Source organism: Bos indicus, chromosome 15 (assembly GCF_029378745.1).
Source record: "Bos indicus isolate NIAB-ARS_2022 breed Sahiwal x Tharparkar chromosome 15, NIAB-ARS_B.indTharparkar_mat_pri_1.0, whole genome shotgun sequence".
NCBI lineage: Eukaryota > Metazoa > Chordata > Mammalia > Artiodactyla > Bovidae > Bos > Bos indicus.
The window spans coordinates 58,575,469-58,595,068 of NC_091774.1; the positions used below are offsets into that span (position 1 = coordinate 58,575,469).

General features: G+C 40.8%; 1 protein-coding gene across 2 annotated transcripts in view; it reads right to left on the minus strand.

Moving 5' to 3' along the window:
• Positions 1-19,600, minus strand: part of LGR4 (leucine rich repeat containing G protein-coupled receptor 4) — a 105,341-nt gene that overhangs the window by 17,043 nt on the left and 68,698 nt on the right. The window contains exons 1-5 of one of the 2 annotated variants that reach the window (XM_070803971.1): positions 14,865-15,065; positions 11,353-11,424; positions 9,721-9,792; positions 1,982-2,197; positions 1,058-1,129 (exon numbers count right to left, since the gene is read on the minus strand). In XM_070803971.1, the coding sequence (XP_070660072.1) occupies positions 1,058-1,129; positions 1,982-2,197; positions 9,721-9,792; positions 11,353-11,424; positions 14,865-14,914 (482 nt within the window). In that variant the 5' untranslated portion in view covers positions 14,915-15,065. Of the gene's footprint in view, positions 1-1,057; positions 1,130-1,981; positions 2,198-9,720; positions 9,793-11,352; positions 11,425-14,864; positions 15,066-19,600 lie in introns of those variants that run through there. The other variant, XM_019975164.2, reaches the window with a different exon arrangement.

Here is a 19,600-nt window from a genome sequence, read left to right on the forward strand (position 1 = left end):
CTCCTTGGAGACCTATTTTATTCTCCTTTACCACACAGAAAAGAGTGGTAAGTTAAAAAAATCAACTGGAAAGAAAACATTTAATTTTAATATAATTTGGAATAATATACACAGTTTAGGATCAAAAGGCTGGCCCAGTCTTCTTTTCCACTGGCATTTACATACTTAGGAAAGAAGAACTGGGTTGGTCAGTTCTTCAAGAGTTTCCACTTTCAAATACCCACTGATGTTTATATCCTTTAGTGGTTTAAACAGGAAAGTGAATTAATAAAGTACTAAAAGAATTTAAGTCTTCTCATCGACTGGACAGTTAACCAAAAAGTCAATTAAACAAAATACTGATATTACAAACCCTAAACATTTCGATCAGGTGTTACTTACCCATCTAACTGGGACACTCTGAATCATTCACTATACCACAATGGGAAATACTAAAAATCTCCTAACAAAGGCCACTGATAAAATCAAAACAGCAAACACAAAGGTCCTAGTCTTGTTTACACGCAGCTGCATCATGTCATGGTACAGCGGACAGTTGAAACAGCCAGAATTCACTCTAACAACAGAAGCAACAACAAAAGTATCCTAAGCAAAATGGAAACCCTCATTGCATTTAGCAGATAAAGGTTGAGACAGTATTCAAGCCCACTGTTAATTAGCAAAACAGCTGAGATCACGGAGAAAACAAAGAAACAAACCAGCTTTTCCAGAATCAATTTTATAAGGTTCCAAGTTCTGAAACTGTCTATCATACGTTGTAATAGAACCAAAATTTCTGAAAAGGTATATAGCTTGGCAGACTCAGCTGTTTTTACCATGTCCTTTTGTAAGAAATATCAAGCTCATTCTTGTGCAACTTTTTAACCAGAAACCTAGATTAGCTTTCATGACTGTGTTAGCTGAAGGCAAGACTTTAGTTGTACATTAAAACAAATTAATTATTATAGCAAATTAATAATGAGCTGAACTCAAGACCATTACTTTTTTTCTACAGTGAAATGCCCAACTGCACCATCAACATCCCAAATGTGATTATCCAAAACAGAAATAAACTTACAAGGTCTCCAGGTTATCAAGTCCATCAAAACAGTGTTGACCCAGGCTTTTAATTTTATTGTTATGAAGATGCCTATGGAAAAAAGCATCACAATGACTTTCATGTGACCTAGTGGCAATTATTATCATGTTTAGATGTCTAAACTGGTAGTGCTTAAAGGAATGGTGCAGCCAAGCGCTGCAACACTCGACTAACAGAAAACAAACGGCACTGAGTAGGCCTCTCTTGATAAACATGGTGTAAACTCAGATTCACTGAACACAGGAGGCCAATGGAAAAGAAGCATCGCTCTAGTGGAGAAGGGTTACACACACGGAAGATTCTTGAGAAGTTACCCATATCCAAACTAAAGTTTTGACGCACTTTTCATTATATGAAGCGAAACTTTGATGAATTCTCCCATGAGGACGTGGGGGAAATGTCAGCTTCATAAGGGAGAACTGGTAACAGATTTTACAAAAAATGCCACTTAATTATGTTCAAGCTTTTGAAGATTAAAAACAACAGAGAATCACATACTCCTTGAATAGACAAGTTGGTAAAGAAACATGAAATATCACTGAAACTTGTTTTCTATGCGCGTCTCCAAAAGAATTCTGCTTCTTTTATCACTGAATGCACAGCTGGGACACAAAAAGCCATACAAGGCTTTGCTGCATGACCCACTTTCTTCTCCTGACTACAAATGGCCATTTAACTTCCAGAGATTCAACTGTTATCATCAGCCATTCATTTTTAAATTATCCTGATCTGTATTTTCAAAAGTCAGCACATGTAATTTTGTAAAAATAGGCAGCTCCTCCAAACACCAGCTCTCCAAGAACACAATTCAGTGAGGTTCCTTCAAAACAATTTTCCACAAGAACTCTGCTTCTGCCCCCAAATTAACACAAATATATGGTGTTAAAAGGGAGGGATACTCACAGAACCACCAGGCTGGACAGGTTGGTAAACGCAAAGTCAGGGATGCTGGAGATCTTGTTGAGTGCCAAGGTCAGCGCCTGCAGGGTGGGCAGATTGCTGAGCGGATGCACTGGCACCTCCGTCAAGCTGTTGTCATCCAGCCACAAATGCCGCAACTGAGTGAGTCCCTCAAAGCTGTCCTCGGGCACCGAGGTGATATGGTTGGCATCTAAACGCCTGACAGAAACAACAATCGCCTTCAGCAACGCTTCTAGTGGAATGAGTCAAGCCAAGTCACACAACTACTCAGCGTTCCAAAAAAAATGTTACAAAAATGACCATAGCCACAACATCCTTGATTTCTTTCATTTTACTAGAAGTTCTTCCCAAATCTAATATTTCTAAGACCAGCATGGGAAAGTCAGTTGTTTCCCTTCCTTCATAACAAAGAGATGTGTAAAAATCTGAATTTTTGGCTAAGCATAATTGTATGGAAGAATGACATGTTTATATATACATATAATATACATTATATACATATATATATATGAGGTGTTGTCTTCAGGGCTGCAGTCCTCATTTTGCCCCAAATAAAACTTAAATTGCAATTCTCAAAAAAAGAAAAAGAAAGGAACCATAAATCTCAAGCTTGACTTTTATGTTACAGAATGCACTTATCAAAAATACAGAAAAACAACAAGAAGAAACTAAGCTGAGCAAATAAACTACTTTACTTACAAATATAATATCTGATATTAAATTTAATTTCTATTTTGACTTGGTACCAAAGGGGAAAAAGTAAGAACATAATTTTAAAAAATTTTTTTCTATATCAACAAACCATTTAATTAGATTCTCAACAATCCTTATTACTACCAGGCAAGTTAAAAATATGTGTCACATACCACCAAAGCAACCCTCTCCTCTTCTCTTAGGTATAAGTACATTTGAAAAATTAGTTTGTCAAAATTAACAGATATTAAGAAAAGGGCCAACTATCCATAGAAAAAATTAAACAGTTCCTCTGATCAACGTGTTTGTGGCTTTTGAGTTACTTCGATTTTTCCCCAAATTTTGGAACTAAGGACACTTTACTAATAGGATTATTCATTTTTAAAAGTTAAATCCCCATCTGAAAATCTGAGAAGACTAGTCGTAAATGTTAGTGTTGACACAATCAGGCATAATTGTTGGAATACCTGCTTTTAAACACAAACATAAGCTAGTAATTAATATGTTGAGGAACTGCATGCCCTGGGCAAATCTCAATTTTCTTCACAAATCCCTTGTTGATATATCTTCACCACTTAAATCCATGTCTTAGAGGCTTAGACCTCTTGGTGAAAATTAGTGAACACACACACACACACACACACACACACACACACACGAAGTGGGTGCAAGGTGAAAATGGCAGCCTGTTTTTGAAGAAATCAGTTTTGGCAGATTTCAAGTTCAGGAAGTTCTGACTTTAGAGTGGTTTTCATGCTTCCAGTTTCTCTACGCTGCTCTAGCTTCAGATCCTGCCATAATTGTCCCTTCCCTTCCAAGTAAGTGCTGAGCCCCTGCTCCCAACTAAGTGCCCCAGATCGAAATGCAGTCTCCTTCCCAAAGGCAGACTGCTCGAGGTCAAAGACCCTTGGTCCTGGTGAGGATCTGATGGAAGCTTCCTTTTTTGGTAGTCAGGATAACTGGAAGAGCACTAAAAAGGAGAGAGCTCCAGAAACTGAGCAGCTGCCTTAAGAATCCACTTAAAAACAAAGAGTTTTAGGCTTGTTTATTCCTTGGAGTTTCTAGAACCTACGCCTTGAGAAAAGACAGGCATCCTTTATGTAACAGACCGGTAATGTGCTGGCTAGAGTTGCTTAGCAGATCCACTTTATTGAGTAGACAGCAGTGTGTTCAAAACACACACATTCACACACACACACATACACACAGATGCACACACTTCACAGACTCAAGGTACTTCTATTTAGGGAGAGAGATATATATTTTGAGTGGAGAGGAGTTAAGGACATTTATTTCACATTCAGACATCTGTACATTTTCTATAAATAAGGTGGAACTGAAATACAACCATACAATTAACCATATAATGTCACTAAATCATACAATTAAATTCTCCTTGTAGCTAATTTGTCTGCAATTCACTCAACACATGTAAACTGAGCATCTTGTTAGGCACAAAAAAGTGAAAATGGTGCACACCACATGCATGAGGAAGACGCACCCACACTATAACTAACACACTGAAAAATGAGTGCAAAGTGCTTACAAAGTGTTATGAAGTAAATAAACAGGGTACTGAGATAAGGATTAGCAGGGGCTGCAGGGGAGGGTAGCTTCTGAAAACGTACTGAATAGGAAAAGCATCTCTAAGAAGGTACCATAAGCAGATCCAGAGCAAGGGGCCAAGGAAGGTGGGCAAGGAGTGTTTGAGGCAGTGCAAACAGTGAGGGCAGAGGCTCAGTAGCAGAAACCAGCTGGTGTGGTCCCAGCAACTCCCAGAAGGTTCTAGTGACTAGAACACAGCAGGAAGAGAGTGGAGGGACCAGGGAGACCCAGGTGGGATGCAAATGGGGACCAGATGACACCGACCCCTGGAGGCCAGGTGAGGAGTTTGGATTATATTTTAAGCACAAATTGAGATCCCTCCCCAGTTTCTCAGCATTATAATAGTTTAAAAGTATAAACTGCTTATGTTGTAATAATGAGATAATATTCATTAACATTCACAAAAATAATGAGCAATGCTTCCCACACATACAACACTCCATTGGCCTTAAGTCCTCTCTGTGTTAAGAAAAATAGCTACTAGGGATTGCGATGTACAACACGATAAACATAATCAACCCTGTTGTATGTTATATATGAAAGCTGTCAAGATGGTAAATCCTAAGAGTTCTCATCACAAAGAAAAAACGTTTTTTCTATTTCAAGTGTCTATATTAGATGATGGATTTTCACTAAACTTACTGTGGTATAATTGAGTTGGCCAAAAAGTTGACTCAGAGTTTTCCATAAGATGTATGTTAAGTCAAATCATTATGCTGTACACCTTAAAATTATACAGTGCTGTATGCCAATTATATCTCAATAAAACTGGAAGGAAAAAAGATGTGGCAAAACACTATAAGAAAAGTTGTCCAGGCCTTTTAAACAAAAGTCCAGTGTTATACACACCACTTGGGCTCCTGCCGAATTCTGTGCCACACCCCACCAAAGAAAAGGGTGGTCTTCACTGAGCAAGATAACTAGGTGAGCTCTGAGCTAAGAACAGTAAGGAAACTACCTTCTATGCAAAATAACTATAAACAATAAATGCACAGACACAATTTCCTCTGTTAAAAATTTCCCCAGATTATAAAGTCAGCCATAAAAAATCAAAAGGAAGAACTTTGGGAAAATGGAAATCTTAAATAAAAAGTTAATGAGAAAAAGGATTTGGGGTGACTCAAATGGTTAATCCTTATGCCTCAATTCACATGGGTGTTGGTGGCACACCCATAAATATAATGAGTTTGCACTTACACCAAGATCAACGTTTCTCAGAGAAATGGTCTTAGAAAAGCGTGCATTTGTACCAACGATCTACGCTATTAAAATTCATCATAATTAATAGACCAAAAAAAGAAACAAAAACTAATTCTTTCAACAGTGGCAGTAAATAGCATTAGATATCTCACAAAGTGAAGAGATTATGTGGCGTAAGTTATTTTACCATTTCAGCTCCATTTGGCAAGAGATAACTATTACTTTATTTAAGTGCACTTCAATTGTTAAACAGTTAACAATGTATTGACTGAATTCCCTTACTATTTTTGTCTTTAAAATGTGCTTCTATTCCCTATTCTCAAAAGCCTGTTTTATATTTAACTGAGACTCAACATAGTTTTTTTCTCTTGCCTTAAATGAAATGACAGTAACAATTCTATGTGTATTTTCTGATGAATGTCTATGCTACCATCAACACTTGTTCAGTATAATCAAAAGCTCCCCCCTTTTCTCTCTACTCCTCATTTACCAATAATATAAACATTAAAGTATTATATTCTGTTACCAGTTTAAAATATTTAAGAAATTTTGTTATGGTAGAAAACCTAGGAAATTTAGTCACTGAAATCCTCTAATAGTCAATATAAGTGAGAATGACTGTAAAGAAAAAATTGTTTTAAATTCTAGTGGAACAAATTCTGACTTGTCATTTTAATATCTGACTCAGGCAATGCTTTAGCCATTTTCATAGCTTCATGGAGGGCTGTTAGGTGAGCTTTTCATTAATATCTACAATTCACTTTCAGCTTTTACAGCCATCATCACCCACTTGAATCAAGCCACTTCTGGTCAATTTCAAGCCCTAATGAACTTTGCTCCTTCTAAGCACTATTTCAAAACCATAAGGAAACCTTTCATGTAATTCAGGTCTGAAGATCAGATTTTCAAACTGACTCAAGTGCTGATAAGACTGTTTTACACCAGGACAGAATTTCAATTGTATCTAACTTGACCACTACACCCACTATGCTAACAAACCCATGAACGTTTCCTTCTTAAATAAAACAGCCCTGACATATAGCTCCTTGTATTTCTGATATACATTTAAAAAAAAAAAAAAAAAAAAAGCCCCAATGCCTTTATTAAAAAAAATAGTTTAGCTCCTCTCCTTACCCCAACCATCCATCCCAATTTTGGACATAATTTAAACTACGCAATGCACTTGGCCGTGATGAGCACAGTATCCTTGGTTTAAAACATTACTTTAGAGGAAAAACCTACTATTTCTGTGAAAAAATCCTTTAAATCATCTAAATTACCAAAAATGCCATGTGTATTTTAATGCACTTAAGGATGACAAATCAGAAAAAAAATCTATTTGTGTATTTTCTTGGTAATTTTTCTAACGTTCAAAGATTTTAGCCTTTTCTTTTTCAGCCTTCCAGCTAGACAAAAGGATTGAATATTTTGATCATTAAGTCTTGGGAAACAAGAACAATTCTGTATGAAGGTTCTGAAGGAAAACAAATTCTGAAGAAGCAAAAGAAAATGAGAACTATTTAAAATGTCTAATGAATTCAGATCCAAGGGAGGTGAGATGGCTCTCTTTGTGTACTTCTGTCTGAGGTTAGAAATGGTGTGGAGGCAGTGAAACCACATTCTTTAAAGGAACTCACTCCAATCTATTCACCAAAAGAATCTATTCAGAATCCTATTCAATTAGTTATGACAAATTCTTATATTCCATAACTTGGCATTTGGGTGAAATGAGCTACTTAACAAATTTCTACCTTAAATAAATTTATATTGAAACCAGAACTTAAATGGTCAGTACCCCAGATACCTTTTATGATATTAGATATATTTTAAAGTTTGGCCTTTATAGCATATGCTATGCTTTATTAGTATATATTTTCATTTCCACATTCACTGCCCATTAACTATAAAAACATCTAGAGTCAAAGGTAATCTATAATTTACAATTTCCAGTGATATGCTTTTGGTTCAGTTAAAAATTATTTTATATTAGCCAGTGGAGGGGATGAGCCAGTCAATCATTTTCACCTAAGTCTTCCCTAGCTCACTTGCATTTCTACTAATGCTTACATTCACAGTTATCTCAAAGGGCAATTTAAAAACCTATGGGATAGATTAGTATACAGATATGTGATGTGGTGACAACCTAATTATATAGTCCAGAACACTTAAGTATGGTCTCTACTTCAGTTTTTCATTTAGTGATTCTCAGAACTTGTGTATACACAAGGATGATCGGAGTAAATTTTTTAAAATACAGCTTCTTGGACCGTACCTTTAAAGAGACAATATCGTGACTCTTGGGATACGGCCTAAGAATCTGTATTCTAGCTATATCCCCCTAGTGATTTTGCTGTGGGTGGTCCAAGTGCCACACTTCAAGAAACTAGGCCTTAGTCCCACTGTATTTAGTATTAGGACACGAACTGAAGCAATGCAAATTTGTGTTCATTACTGTAGTAGAATAAGAAACAATGAAATTGCTTGTTATAAAGAATACTTTTTCATTACTTTCAGACGATTCCTTCACCTAGGTAGGCAAGTTTGGTAATCTAGCAATCGAAAGAACAGATGAAATAGTCATCACCATTATTACTATTAATAGATTCTACAAATGTTTATTGAGCAACTTACTACAGGTCATATATTGTTGAAGTGCTTTTCACGCATGAACGTACATGGTAGGTAATAAGCAAACGACTCACAGAGAATTTTAAATAACCTGTCCAACATCACACAGCTAACAGGTGGCAAGAGTGCGGATTCAAAACCAGACAGGCCTGTTCCAGAATTCTAATTAATGTGAACTTATCTGAACTCCTTTTGAGAGCAATATAAATATTCTGACAGATAAATACATGAAGGGCTTCTCTTAATCTTGGGAAAAGATTACAATAACCACATGCTTCAGTTCAGTGCTCCTATCTCTTCTAAAAATCTAGTCCCTGAAGACAGAGAAACCAGATCTTTTAAGTCGGGGATGGGGAGACTGGACGCTAGTCCACAACATGCATTCTAGTTATGAATAAATATTTGTCTATTTAACATAAAGATGGTTGTTTCTTTAGACTCTTCTGTGGGTTTGCACGTTCCAGTGATACTACTGCTGCTCACCTGATCCCCCCACTCTAGGGAGAAGTGGGGTATGCATACCCAAACCACAGAGGCAATGACTCCCATTCTCCAGGTTCATATACACACACACACACATTTATATGTGAAAGAATGCAAACAAGAATAAAGTTAAGTGCTACATGAAAAAGCTTTTGAAAATAGTGGCTAAACATGGTTAAAACCAAGAGCTGAAATCTTTTTTTTATTGAAGTATGACTGATTTACAATGTTGTGCTACTTTCTGGTATACAAAAAGGTGATTCAGTTATATATATGTATATTTCATATTCATATACATTTCATATATTTTTCCATTGGGCTTCCCAGGTGGCGCTAGTGATAAAGAACCCATCAGCCAATGCAGGAAATGTAAGAGATGCGGGTTAGTTCAGTTCTGTGCTTCTCAATCTTTTCTAAAATCTAGTCCCTGGGTCAGGAAGATCCCCTGGAGGAGGAAATGGCAACCCACTCCAGTATTTTCTTGCCTGGAGAATTCCATGGACAGAGGAGCCTGGTGGACTATGGTCCATAGGGTTGCAAAGAGTTAGATACTACTGAAGCAACTTAGCATGCATGGTTTATTATAGCATATTGAATATAATTCCCTATGCTATACAGCAGGACCTTGTTGTTGAAGAGCTGAAATCTTTAATATTCCACATCAAGCCAACTTTGCCTTGGGAAAAAAAAAAAAAAAACAAGAAGACAGCACAGGCAATTAAATTGCCGTCCCTTACACGTGTTCAATGTCCACAGATAAAGATCTACAATCACTGTGCTCTGATGATCATTACCACCCGAAACAGAAACCTCTCTGTGGCTGTTTCTTGAGTGTCATGGCACAAGACTCTAGGACTTCAGTACATACACAACTCTGACTCCAAAGAGAGTGTAATCACCTGCCACATGCAACCTTGTAGCTTTCTCCCAGCCTTGGAGATGACAGGATATTTCAAAGGACATTTCCGTAACAGCAGCCAGTCATTCCCATTTTTATCCCCAATGAGAGGGTACATCTCTTCTTTCTCTAGGATTCCAGTTCTGTACATATTTAGCAGCCTGAGTGGTCTCCTAATGATGCAAGGATGCAGAAAACCAAAAAGTTTACTTACAAAGACTGCAAAGAGCTCAGTCCTCGAATGGCTTCGCTGGGTACTGTTTTCAACTGGTTGTTCTGGAGGGTTCTGGAAGGAAAACTTGGGTTAGTGAATAAGAAGCAATTGCGACCATTTTTTCTTAGAAGAATTTAAAACCATTTCTTTAAAATAAAAATCTTTCCAATAGCAAGAAAGGGAGAGGAGTCAAGGTGGAATGCATCCAAGATAAGAAAATTGCCAAAGAGTAAGAGGCATTTGTCGTTAAAGCCAGAAATATAGTAGGCTGATTTCTCAGGCCACCTCCTAACACAGACGTGCTGGATCATCTGGGATTGTTTTGTCACTCTTTCTCAGAAATTAAGACACCCTAATTAATATTCATCACTGAGGCACCATGAGTGTTAACTGGGACATATAACAGGTTAACTGGGAGGTAAGGACTTTCCTGGCGGCTCAGTGGTAAAGAATCCACCTGCAATGCAGGAGAAGTGGGTTTGGGTCAGGGAGATCCCCTGGAGAAGGAAACGGCAACCCACTCTAGTATTCTTGCTTGGGAAATCATGGACAGAGGAGCCTGGTGGGCTACAGTTCACAGGGCTGCAGAAGAGTTGGACAGGACTAAGTGACTAAACAATAGCAACGGAGCAAGCAAATCCACTAGAATCCCTAATGCCTGGAATAAAGTTTTATTCTAGAAAAAAGCATCTGGAATAAAAGCAGAGTCCAGAAACATGGACATTAGATAACGACAATCCTGCCCAGAGGACAGCAGATTCTGAACTCTTAGGAACAGTGGCCATGTCCTCCGTGAATACAGGGCTGAGGTAGAAATAAAACTTTGATTATCTAATTATCGCCAACCTGGAGAATGGAGGTATAGACCAGTAGTGAAAATGAAGTCTTTACTATTTTTGCCTAATGCCCTTCCTGGTCACATTAATAAAATGACTACCTGATTAGAATCACCACCACAGAATGGAATGGGGAAAGGCCCATCTAACTCACTGAACCAGAAAGGCTGAGTGACTTACAGACGCTTCCCCAGAGAGGTAGTGGCAAAGTGGGGCTGGTGATCGGTTCACCTGCTCTCCAACCTGCCAACCTCCAAGCTCCTGCTCCCTGCCAGGAATTTACTTCCTGATGCCTCACAGGCTATGTAAATCTTCAGATCAGATCAAATCAGTCGCTCAGTTGTGTCACCTCAATTCCCTTTAGCTCTAAAATGATTTTTACCATTTGGAGCTCTTGTAAGCTTTTTTGCCTTTAGGGTCAGCAAATTCAAAATTCTTATAGCTATTAATATAATAAGAGTAGAAACAATGCGGGTGGGTGGAGAGAAGTTGAAACAAAGCTTGCCAGTGACGTTTAAATATGATTTTGATTCAGTGCTTTAGCTACACATAAAGCCTAACATTCAACTGTAATGCACTGGAGTTCAGAATACCTATTATTTAGACGTTAACTTTTGTTATCTAGACCCAAGTTTGCCTAAATCACACTCTAGCCTCCCACACTACCCACTGGCCTGTCCTTAAATCTTTTAATCCTGAACCTAAAGAAACTGTGCTTAACCTAGCTCCAAGCATGTTGACTATGCAGAAAGAAAATACACAGCCAGCTGTGAAACTCTAAAATTGCATTACTTACAGAACTTTGAGTTCTTTCAACCCCGACAAGGCCTTTGGGTGGATAAAAGAAAGGTCGTTGCCAGCCAATCGTCTAGGAAAAAAAAAAGGAGCAAGAGAAAAATAGTAACTCAGATTCTTAAAATTCAGAACTCACAATAACCCAATCGTTACTGAAGCTCTACATTAAACATCTTTCAAACCTAACTGACATTAAACATGGACTTAAACCTTTGCTAAAGCGATCCCAAGGTTCTTCCAATGAGATAAATGCCTCTAGAATTTTTAACTCCAATACAATAATTTAAACAGGCACATTTTTATTCTGGTGAGGTCAAGCAAGCCAAAACACATTAGACCAAATTAAGTTTGCTATTCATGGTCACTCTCTGCAGCTTGCAGTGTTTTCCAAGTGCCTCACAAATACAGAGCCCTGGTATACAGCAGACAGGAGCTTTATACCGATCAGAGCAAGGAGGAATGAATGCCTTCGGGAGGCATCCTGTTACTTCTCCATAACCAAGGGCAGCATATTCCACGCAAAAGAGAAGCAAAAAGTGAAAGTTACTCTAAGCGGAACTTCCCAAACAAAAGCATGTTTAAAAAAGCAAATAAATTTTTTCCTAAGGAAATTTCAAAGTGACATATTTAACTGCGAGTTAAGAGTGAAGTAAGAAAAGGCTAGAATTCCTTGGGTAAGAAAGGCACACACAATTCAGAATGAGCCCCGCAATTTAGACTGAGTCCCACTTTTTCTACCATGTTCCCAGACACTCAGACACGGGAGGAAAAGTTGGATAGAAAACTTCAGGGAAAAGTGAAAAGCAGGACAGCAACTCATGTGAGTAACTTATAAACAGGTGAACTGCAGGTAGATTTAAGCACAGTTGACCCTTGAAACACAGCAGGTTTGAACTGCATGGGTCCCCATCCATGCATTTCTTTTCCAATAGTACATACTACTGTACCACAGAGCCCATGGTTGGTAGAATCCTTGGATGTTGAGGAACCTTGGATAAAGGGTGGGGGTGACTATAAATTATCAGTGGATTTACTCATGCTGTTCAAGGGTCAGCTGTATTGACTTAAAAATGATAGTTATGTGCCCAGATGATTAAACATAGGACTTTTCCAATTTCCTGGTTCCCTCCAGGGCACTCTCCCAAGCAATGAGATTTTATATGTATGATTTTTTTTTTTTTTAATGCTCTCTCCCCTTCACATCTTGGGATCACAGTCATCAAGTCATATTATTTTCTCCTTGACAGGGTCTATTTCTATTATCTTTTCTCTTCTTTCTGTAAACACAGTGCACCACTCCCCCCACCCCCCACCCCCAACCCAGACTTGGTCAGCAATTCAATCACAAATGAGTGCCTACTCAGCCCCAGGGAAATGACATCCTCTTCTTAGACTTCAGGTTCCCCTCATTTCAATCTGCTCTTAGACACCCTGATTCTAGGACATAACGATGGCTCCTTTACCCTTCGTAAACTTTAAGTCACAGAGATGGGAAACTGTTTTTTAGATGCAATACTCTCTCTTAGAAGTTTTCATCCCAGTTAAAATACAAATAGCCCTGAAAAGGATAACACTTGATCATTTCTTAGTATTAACACAGTAATTGGCGTGGAAGATGTGTGTGTGTTGGGGGGAGTGGGAAAGTGAAAGAGGACTCAGAAACCCAAAGAGTGAGTGTGTAGAATTATTTCTTCAATTGCAAGGACAACCATGCCAGGTTCCCAGGCAGCGCTACAGTTTTAACACAAGGTTCATGCTCCTAAACTAAATCCTCCCTAAGAAGCTGTCTCATCCTGCACAGTTTCTCACAAGGCACCCTAGCACCAGGCTCTAAACTGCATGCCCGTCAAGGGCATTCCTCAATCCAGGCTCACAATAGTTTACTGCAGATCATCAGCCTCATGGCCTTTCACCTCTCAGGTTTCACCATACGGAAAAGAAAAGAAGGGACTGGAGAAGACGGTGTTAAGATTTTTCAAGGCTTGTATTTAAAACTATTCCTGGAGACTTCCCTGGTGGTCCAGTGGTTGAGAATCTGCCTTCCAATGCAGGGGACACAGGTTCGATCCCTGGTTGGGAAACTAAGATCCCACATGCCACAGCTAAGACCCGATGCAGCCAAATAAATGTTTAAAAAATAAAACTATCCCTCCCCAGCAAATGGTCTGAGTTCTGAACTAGCCAGCTTCGCCACTGTATCTTTAAATGCTTCACCTCATGACCTAACCTTTACTTCTTAAATTCCTGGCTCCAGTGTGAGTGGTGCCGAGTTTTGCAGTTGTGTCCGTGGACAGTTGTGGGGTCTTTGCGACCCCATGGACTGTAGCCCTTCAGGCTCTTCTATGCACGGAATTCTCCAGGCAAGAATACTGGAGTGGTAGCCATTCCCTTCTTCAGGATATCTTGCTGACCCAGAGATCAAATCCTGCGTCTTGTGTCTCTTGCACTGGCAGGTGGGTTCTGTACCACGAGCACCACCTGTGTCAGTCAGTTCAGTTCAGTCGCTCAGTCACGTCCAGCTCTTTGCGACCCCATGAATCGCAGCACGCCAGGCCTCCCTGTCCATCACCATCTCCCAGAGTTCATTCAGAACACGTCCATCGAGCCGGTGATGCCATACAGCCATCTCATCCTCTGTCGTCCCCTTCTCCTCCTGCCCCTGATCCCTCCCAGCATCAGAGTCCTCTCCAATGAGTCAACTCTTTGCATGAGGTTGGCCAAAGTACTGGAGTTTCAGCTTTAGCATCAGTCCTTCCAATGAACACCCAGGACTGATCTCCTTTAGGATGGACTGGTTGGATCTCCTTGCAGTCCAAGGGACTCTCAAGAGTCTTCTCCAACACCACAGTTCAAAAGCATCAATTCTTCAGCACTCAGCTTTCTTCACAGTCCAACTCTCACATCTATACATGACCACTGGAAAAACCATAGCCTTGACCAGATGGACCTTTATTGGCAAAGTAATGTCTCTACTTTTCAATATGCTATCTAGGTTGGTCTTAACTTTCCTTCCAAGGAGTAAGCATCTTTTAATTTCATGGCTGCAATCACCATCTGCAGTGATTTTGGAGCCCAGAAAAATAAAGCCTGACACTGTTTACACTGTTTCCCCATCTATTTCCCATGAAGTGATGGGACCAGATGCCATAATCTTAGTTTTCTGAATGTTGAGCTTTAAGCCAACTTTTTCATTCTCCTTTTTCACTTTCATCAAGAGGCTTTTTAGTTCCTCTACACTTTCTGCCATAAGGATGGTGTCATTTGCATATCTGAGGTTACTGATATTTCTCCCAGCAATCTTGATTCCAGCTTGTGCTTCTTCCTGTCTTCAAGAAAATTAGAGATACCAAGGGAACATTTCATGCAAAGATGGTCTTGATAAAGGATAGAAATGGTATGGACCTAACAGAAGCAGAAGATATTAAGAAGAGGTGGCAAGAATACACAGAAGAACTGTACGAAAAAAACTGGGAGCTTCACGACCCAGATACTCATGATGGTGTGATCACTCACCTAGAGCCAGACATCCTGGAATGTGAAGTCAAGTGGACCTTAGAAAGCATCACTACGAACAAAGCTAGTGGAGGTGATGGAATTCCAGTTGAGCTATTTCAAATCCTGAAAGATGATGCTGTGAAAGTGCTGCACTGAATATGCCAGCAAATTTTGGAAAACTCAGCAGTGGCCGCAGGACTGGAAAAGGTCAGTTTTCATTCCAATCCCTAAGAAAGGCAATGCCAAAGAATGCTCAAACTACCGCACAATTGCACTCATCTTAGTAAAGTAATATTCAAAATTCTCTAAGCCAGGCTTCAGCAGTACATGAACCGTGAACTTCCAGATGTTCAAGCTGGTTTTAGAAAAGGCAGAGGAACCAGAGATCAAATTGCCAACATCCTCTGAATCATGAAAAAGGAACAGAGTTCCAGAAAAACATCTACTTCTGCTTTATTGACTATGCCAAAGCCTTTGACTGTGGATCAATAAACTGTGGAAAATTCTGAAAGAGATGGGAATACCAGACCACCTGACCTGCCTCTTGAGAAACCTGTATGCAAGTCAGGAAGCAACTGTTAGAAATGGACATGGAACAACAGACTGGTTCCAAATAGGAAAAGGAGGACTCAAGGCTGTATATCGTCACCACCTGTGTAACTTCCCTCAAAAACTTCAGTTCTTACCATACACATGCTTTGTGTGGTCATTAAACAGGCTGTCTTCTACTCATTGTTTCTAGCACGTCAGTCTTACAGGCCAAATACAAAAGCTTCTAAGAACAGGTCTTGCATTTCACAATTCTGTCGCCACCCACAAGTGTGTCAACCCAATAGTCAGAAACTGCATTCTCAGCATTTCCTCCCTGAAAACAGATAGCATCCCAGAGCCTACCTTAGTGCAGGCTTAGGACAAGCCCTCTCAGGGGACTTTCTATACCCCAGACTCACAAATTACATTCAACTGATAATCCTCAGAGCTGGAAGGCAGTGTTCAAAAGGTCACACTTTATAAGATCAAATTGGATCATAAGGAATAGAAGGGAGAACAGATTCCATTGTCCCCAGGGTGGCAAGTGACTATTATCTGAAAGATCAGCTTTAAAAAGCTGAGTCCACCAAAAAACAAACACTGTAAACAGACCAAGGCTGTCACAGAATTTTATCTCTAATATTGGTTTTGAATGTTCCCCTATCTATGGGCTTTCCTTGAGGAGTTCAGTCTATTGTATTGAAAAGAGGGGTTTCACAAAGTGTGATTACCTTTACTTGCCAACAGAAAAGAATGCTGAACCACAATAGCCAAAATATTTGCTTCCCTTTCCCAAGGATCTGCCTCTTTATACTTTATAAACCCTGGGAAAACTAAAGGAGCCTAACCTCCAAAAGCAGGCTACTCACACCACTCTGATTACTTGGTTCCTTACAAGAGTAAACAGATCAAGTGGAGTCTTCAGGAATGCATCTACCCATGTTTACCAAGCAGCTGGGTTAATGAATAATAAACACAGCAACTTAATAAAGCCTCTGCAGCTTCAGCAACTGTTCCCTCCCAAGTCTCTTTACACGTTGCTTATTTTACGAGCCAGTACTTCTTTTTTCCCCCTAGTATTTCTTATAGTAGACACTATGGATGCTTCATGTCCAAAAACTCACCCCTAGGAGAGACCAAAGTGAATAAAGAATGGGGTTAGGGACAAAGTCCCAAACCCTGGAAGGAAAAGCCTACTGTGTCAGGTGCCCACAGTAATTGCAGGCACTGAGTTAGGTGGTTTACATTCTTGTCTTTCAATCTTCTCCGGACAGGGGCCCTACTTCTCTGGGTCCCTGAGAGGTTAGGTGACTTGGCAGAAGTCACACAGCGGGTAAGCAGAGGGGCCAGCATTCCAGTTTTCACAGAGCTGGCTCCAAGGCTTATCTGTGTCCTTCGGCAATTCGATGCCTCTGGTGTGTCACCAAAGGTTGGGAAATAATTCCCAGAAGGTGAAACACAGTGGACCTGGGTGAGTTAATAGCCTTGGTTGAGGATCAAGAGCTCTCAGCAGAGCAGAGCTCACAGTAGGGATGGATGACCGTGGATCAGTGTCCATTTAACCAGGGCCAGTCCATACTATATAGTAGTATGTACATGTTAACCACAAACTCCTAATTTATCCCTCCCCCCACCTTTCCCCAATGGCAACCCATTCCAGTGTTCTTGCCTGGAGAATCCCAGGGACGGGGGAGCCTGGTGGGCTGCCGTCTATGGGGTCACACAGAGTCCACACGACTGAAGCGACTTAGTAGTAGTAGTAGTAAAGGGAAAAAAAAAAAACAAAAAAACCTCATTATAGCGAGAACATAAGAGTGAAATGAAAAGTGGTACCATTTTCTGCCACTAATGGTGGGCGGTCCCAGACATCACCAACCCTCCTCCCCTCGTCTGCACCCCTTTCCCCCCACTGCAGCTCATTAGTCTCCAAAACCCATAGAGAACCCCATGGAAGGTCTCAATCCATCCATTCTTACTTTCCCTGCTTTGCCACCCGAGTCTAGACCCTCATTTTCTTCCTCCTGGATTACTGCCATGAACCTCCATGAGATTCTTGCCTCAAACCACTTCATTATAATACTGGGAGATCTAAATCTTAAAAAGCACAACTGAGCATTTCCCCAAACGCTTCTCCCCACTACAACTGAATCAGCTAGACCTTCAGTATGATCCTCTCCTTTCTCACCTTATTCCTGAATGTTCCTTGTATCCTACGTTTTGCAACACCCTGCTTTCCACCTCAGATCCTCTGTTCATGGCACTGCCTTCATATGAAATACCCACACTCCAGTCTCTGCCAGCTGAAAACCTTATTCATCATCACTGCAAGCTGGATGTTACCATCACTGTGGAACTATTACGATATTCCCTTTCCTGGATTCCACAGATTATTTTAGACAAAGCTCTCACTGGGTGCATTTTACTTTGCCTCTGGTTATTATTAAGTTGGTGTATCTCCTTCAACTGTATTTAGGTGCCTTATGGACAGGACTAGGTCATATTCACTTTGGATCCTCTTGTGTGAGACCTTCGATGAAACAGACACTTGGTGTTTGCTCTAATGCCTCAACTAAGCCCCAGTATAAGACCAGATTCAAGAAAAAGGTAACACTGCTACTTTAGGTATGGGGGAAAGCTGACTCATGATCTTGACTTTTCTGCAGGTTTTCTCCTTTTGTTTCATTGCTACTCCCCGACTCCCCTCCAGTCTCCTAAAAGGACAGAACTACTTGGCTTGATCTGAAAGTGCTACAGTAACAACGTTCTTTCTTAACATGTTCTGGTAGTATATTTTCTTAAGCAAAAGGGGTGGACCTTGAATATGAGAACACCAGTCTCCTGATCAACAGTGTTATCTCAACACAGGCTGGGGTTGTACACACGATCACACAGAATTAAAACGAGTCTAGCAGGACTTCCAACGGGGACACGGTCTACCTCAAGGCAACTCCTATTTATTCGCTTGTTACAACAGTCCCAGAAGCAGAGACTGAGAGGAGAAAGACAGAGAGAGGGTGGAGGAGAGGGAAACAGCAATCCATTAGCCTTCCGCACTCCCATCGGACTTGGAACTGTTCCAGGAAACAGGATACAAGTGGCTCAGCGAATAATGTCTTTCTGAGTCTGTTTTGGGTGCATTTATTATTCATAAGGACCAAGGATTCATGTTAGGGGCTCCTTCTAGGGGAGGCTAGAGTTTGCAATTATATTCTTGATTCTTAATGCACATGCTACATGATATTTTCTATCTGCCAACCCTCCCAGAAGTAGGAAAGTTGGACTGGCCCTGGTTAAATGGACACTGATCCACGGTCATCCATGCCAGAGGGTTCATACCTTCATGAGATGTGCTGAATTAGACTGGGATTTCTTCACTTGGGAAGTGGTTTAAAAGAAACACGAGAGGCGGGTGTGAACTAGAGGGTACACCAATTGGTGTTATGTCTCTGAGAAGTGCCTGGATTTAGGTTTCTTCTTGTCTGGGACAGAAATGTCATTGTGGCCATTTGGCTGGAATTCCAGCGGGGAAACAGTAGGGTAAGGACTGCACTATCCACACTCACTAGACACATGGACTGAGCTGGGGGAGGGCGGAGAAGGGGTCAGAAGCTTCCAGCAGCTGTTGTGAGGAGCCATGGGGAGGAGTGAGAAGAGGGAGGCAGACCAACTGCAGCAGGAAGGCCCGGGCCTGAGCACACTCTGCACGCAGACAATAGCCAGCCTGGCCCATGGCAATTTCTCTGTCACCTGGTGGACAGGTCCCGGCCGGAGGTTACAGAGCCACAGTCTCCCAGCCACTCGTGTGCCTCCTGCTCCTCTGCAGAGGTGGCCACCAGATGGTCTGACCTTGTGGCAAGTCCTGAGAGAAAACAACTGTGAGCACCACCCTTCCCTTCAGGGGGGCCCCACTGATCTAATCCCCCGCGGCCACGGCTCCTTGCCTCCCTCTACATTTCTTTCCACAGCTACGTGTCCCTACCCGATAGAGCTGCATTCAAAGCCACACACATGACCTCTCGCAGATGGGACCCAAACACCTCCAGGCTGCCCCTCCTGCGATGCCATTAAATTCTCTCAAGTGGGTGGATCTGCATGGCGTCACGCTCCGTGCCAAGTACAACAGACGCAACCACCAGCCCATGACTCTGCCCTCGGAGATGGCGTTTCCAGTTCAACACTGAACTGGGCAAGGAAAGCCACGGGAGAGCGTCCAACAGGAGGTG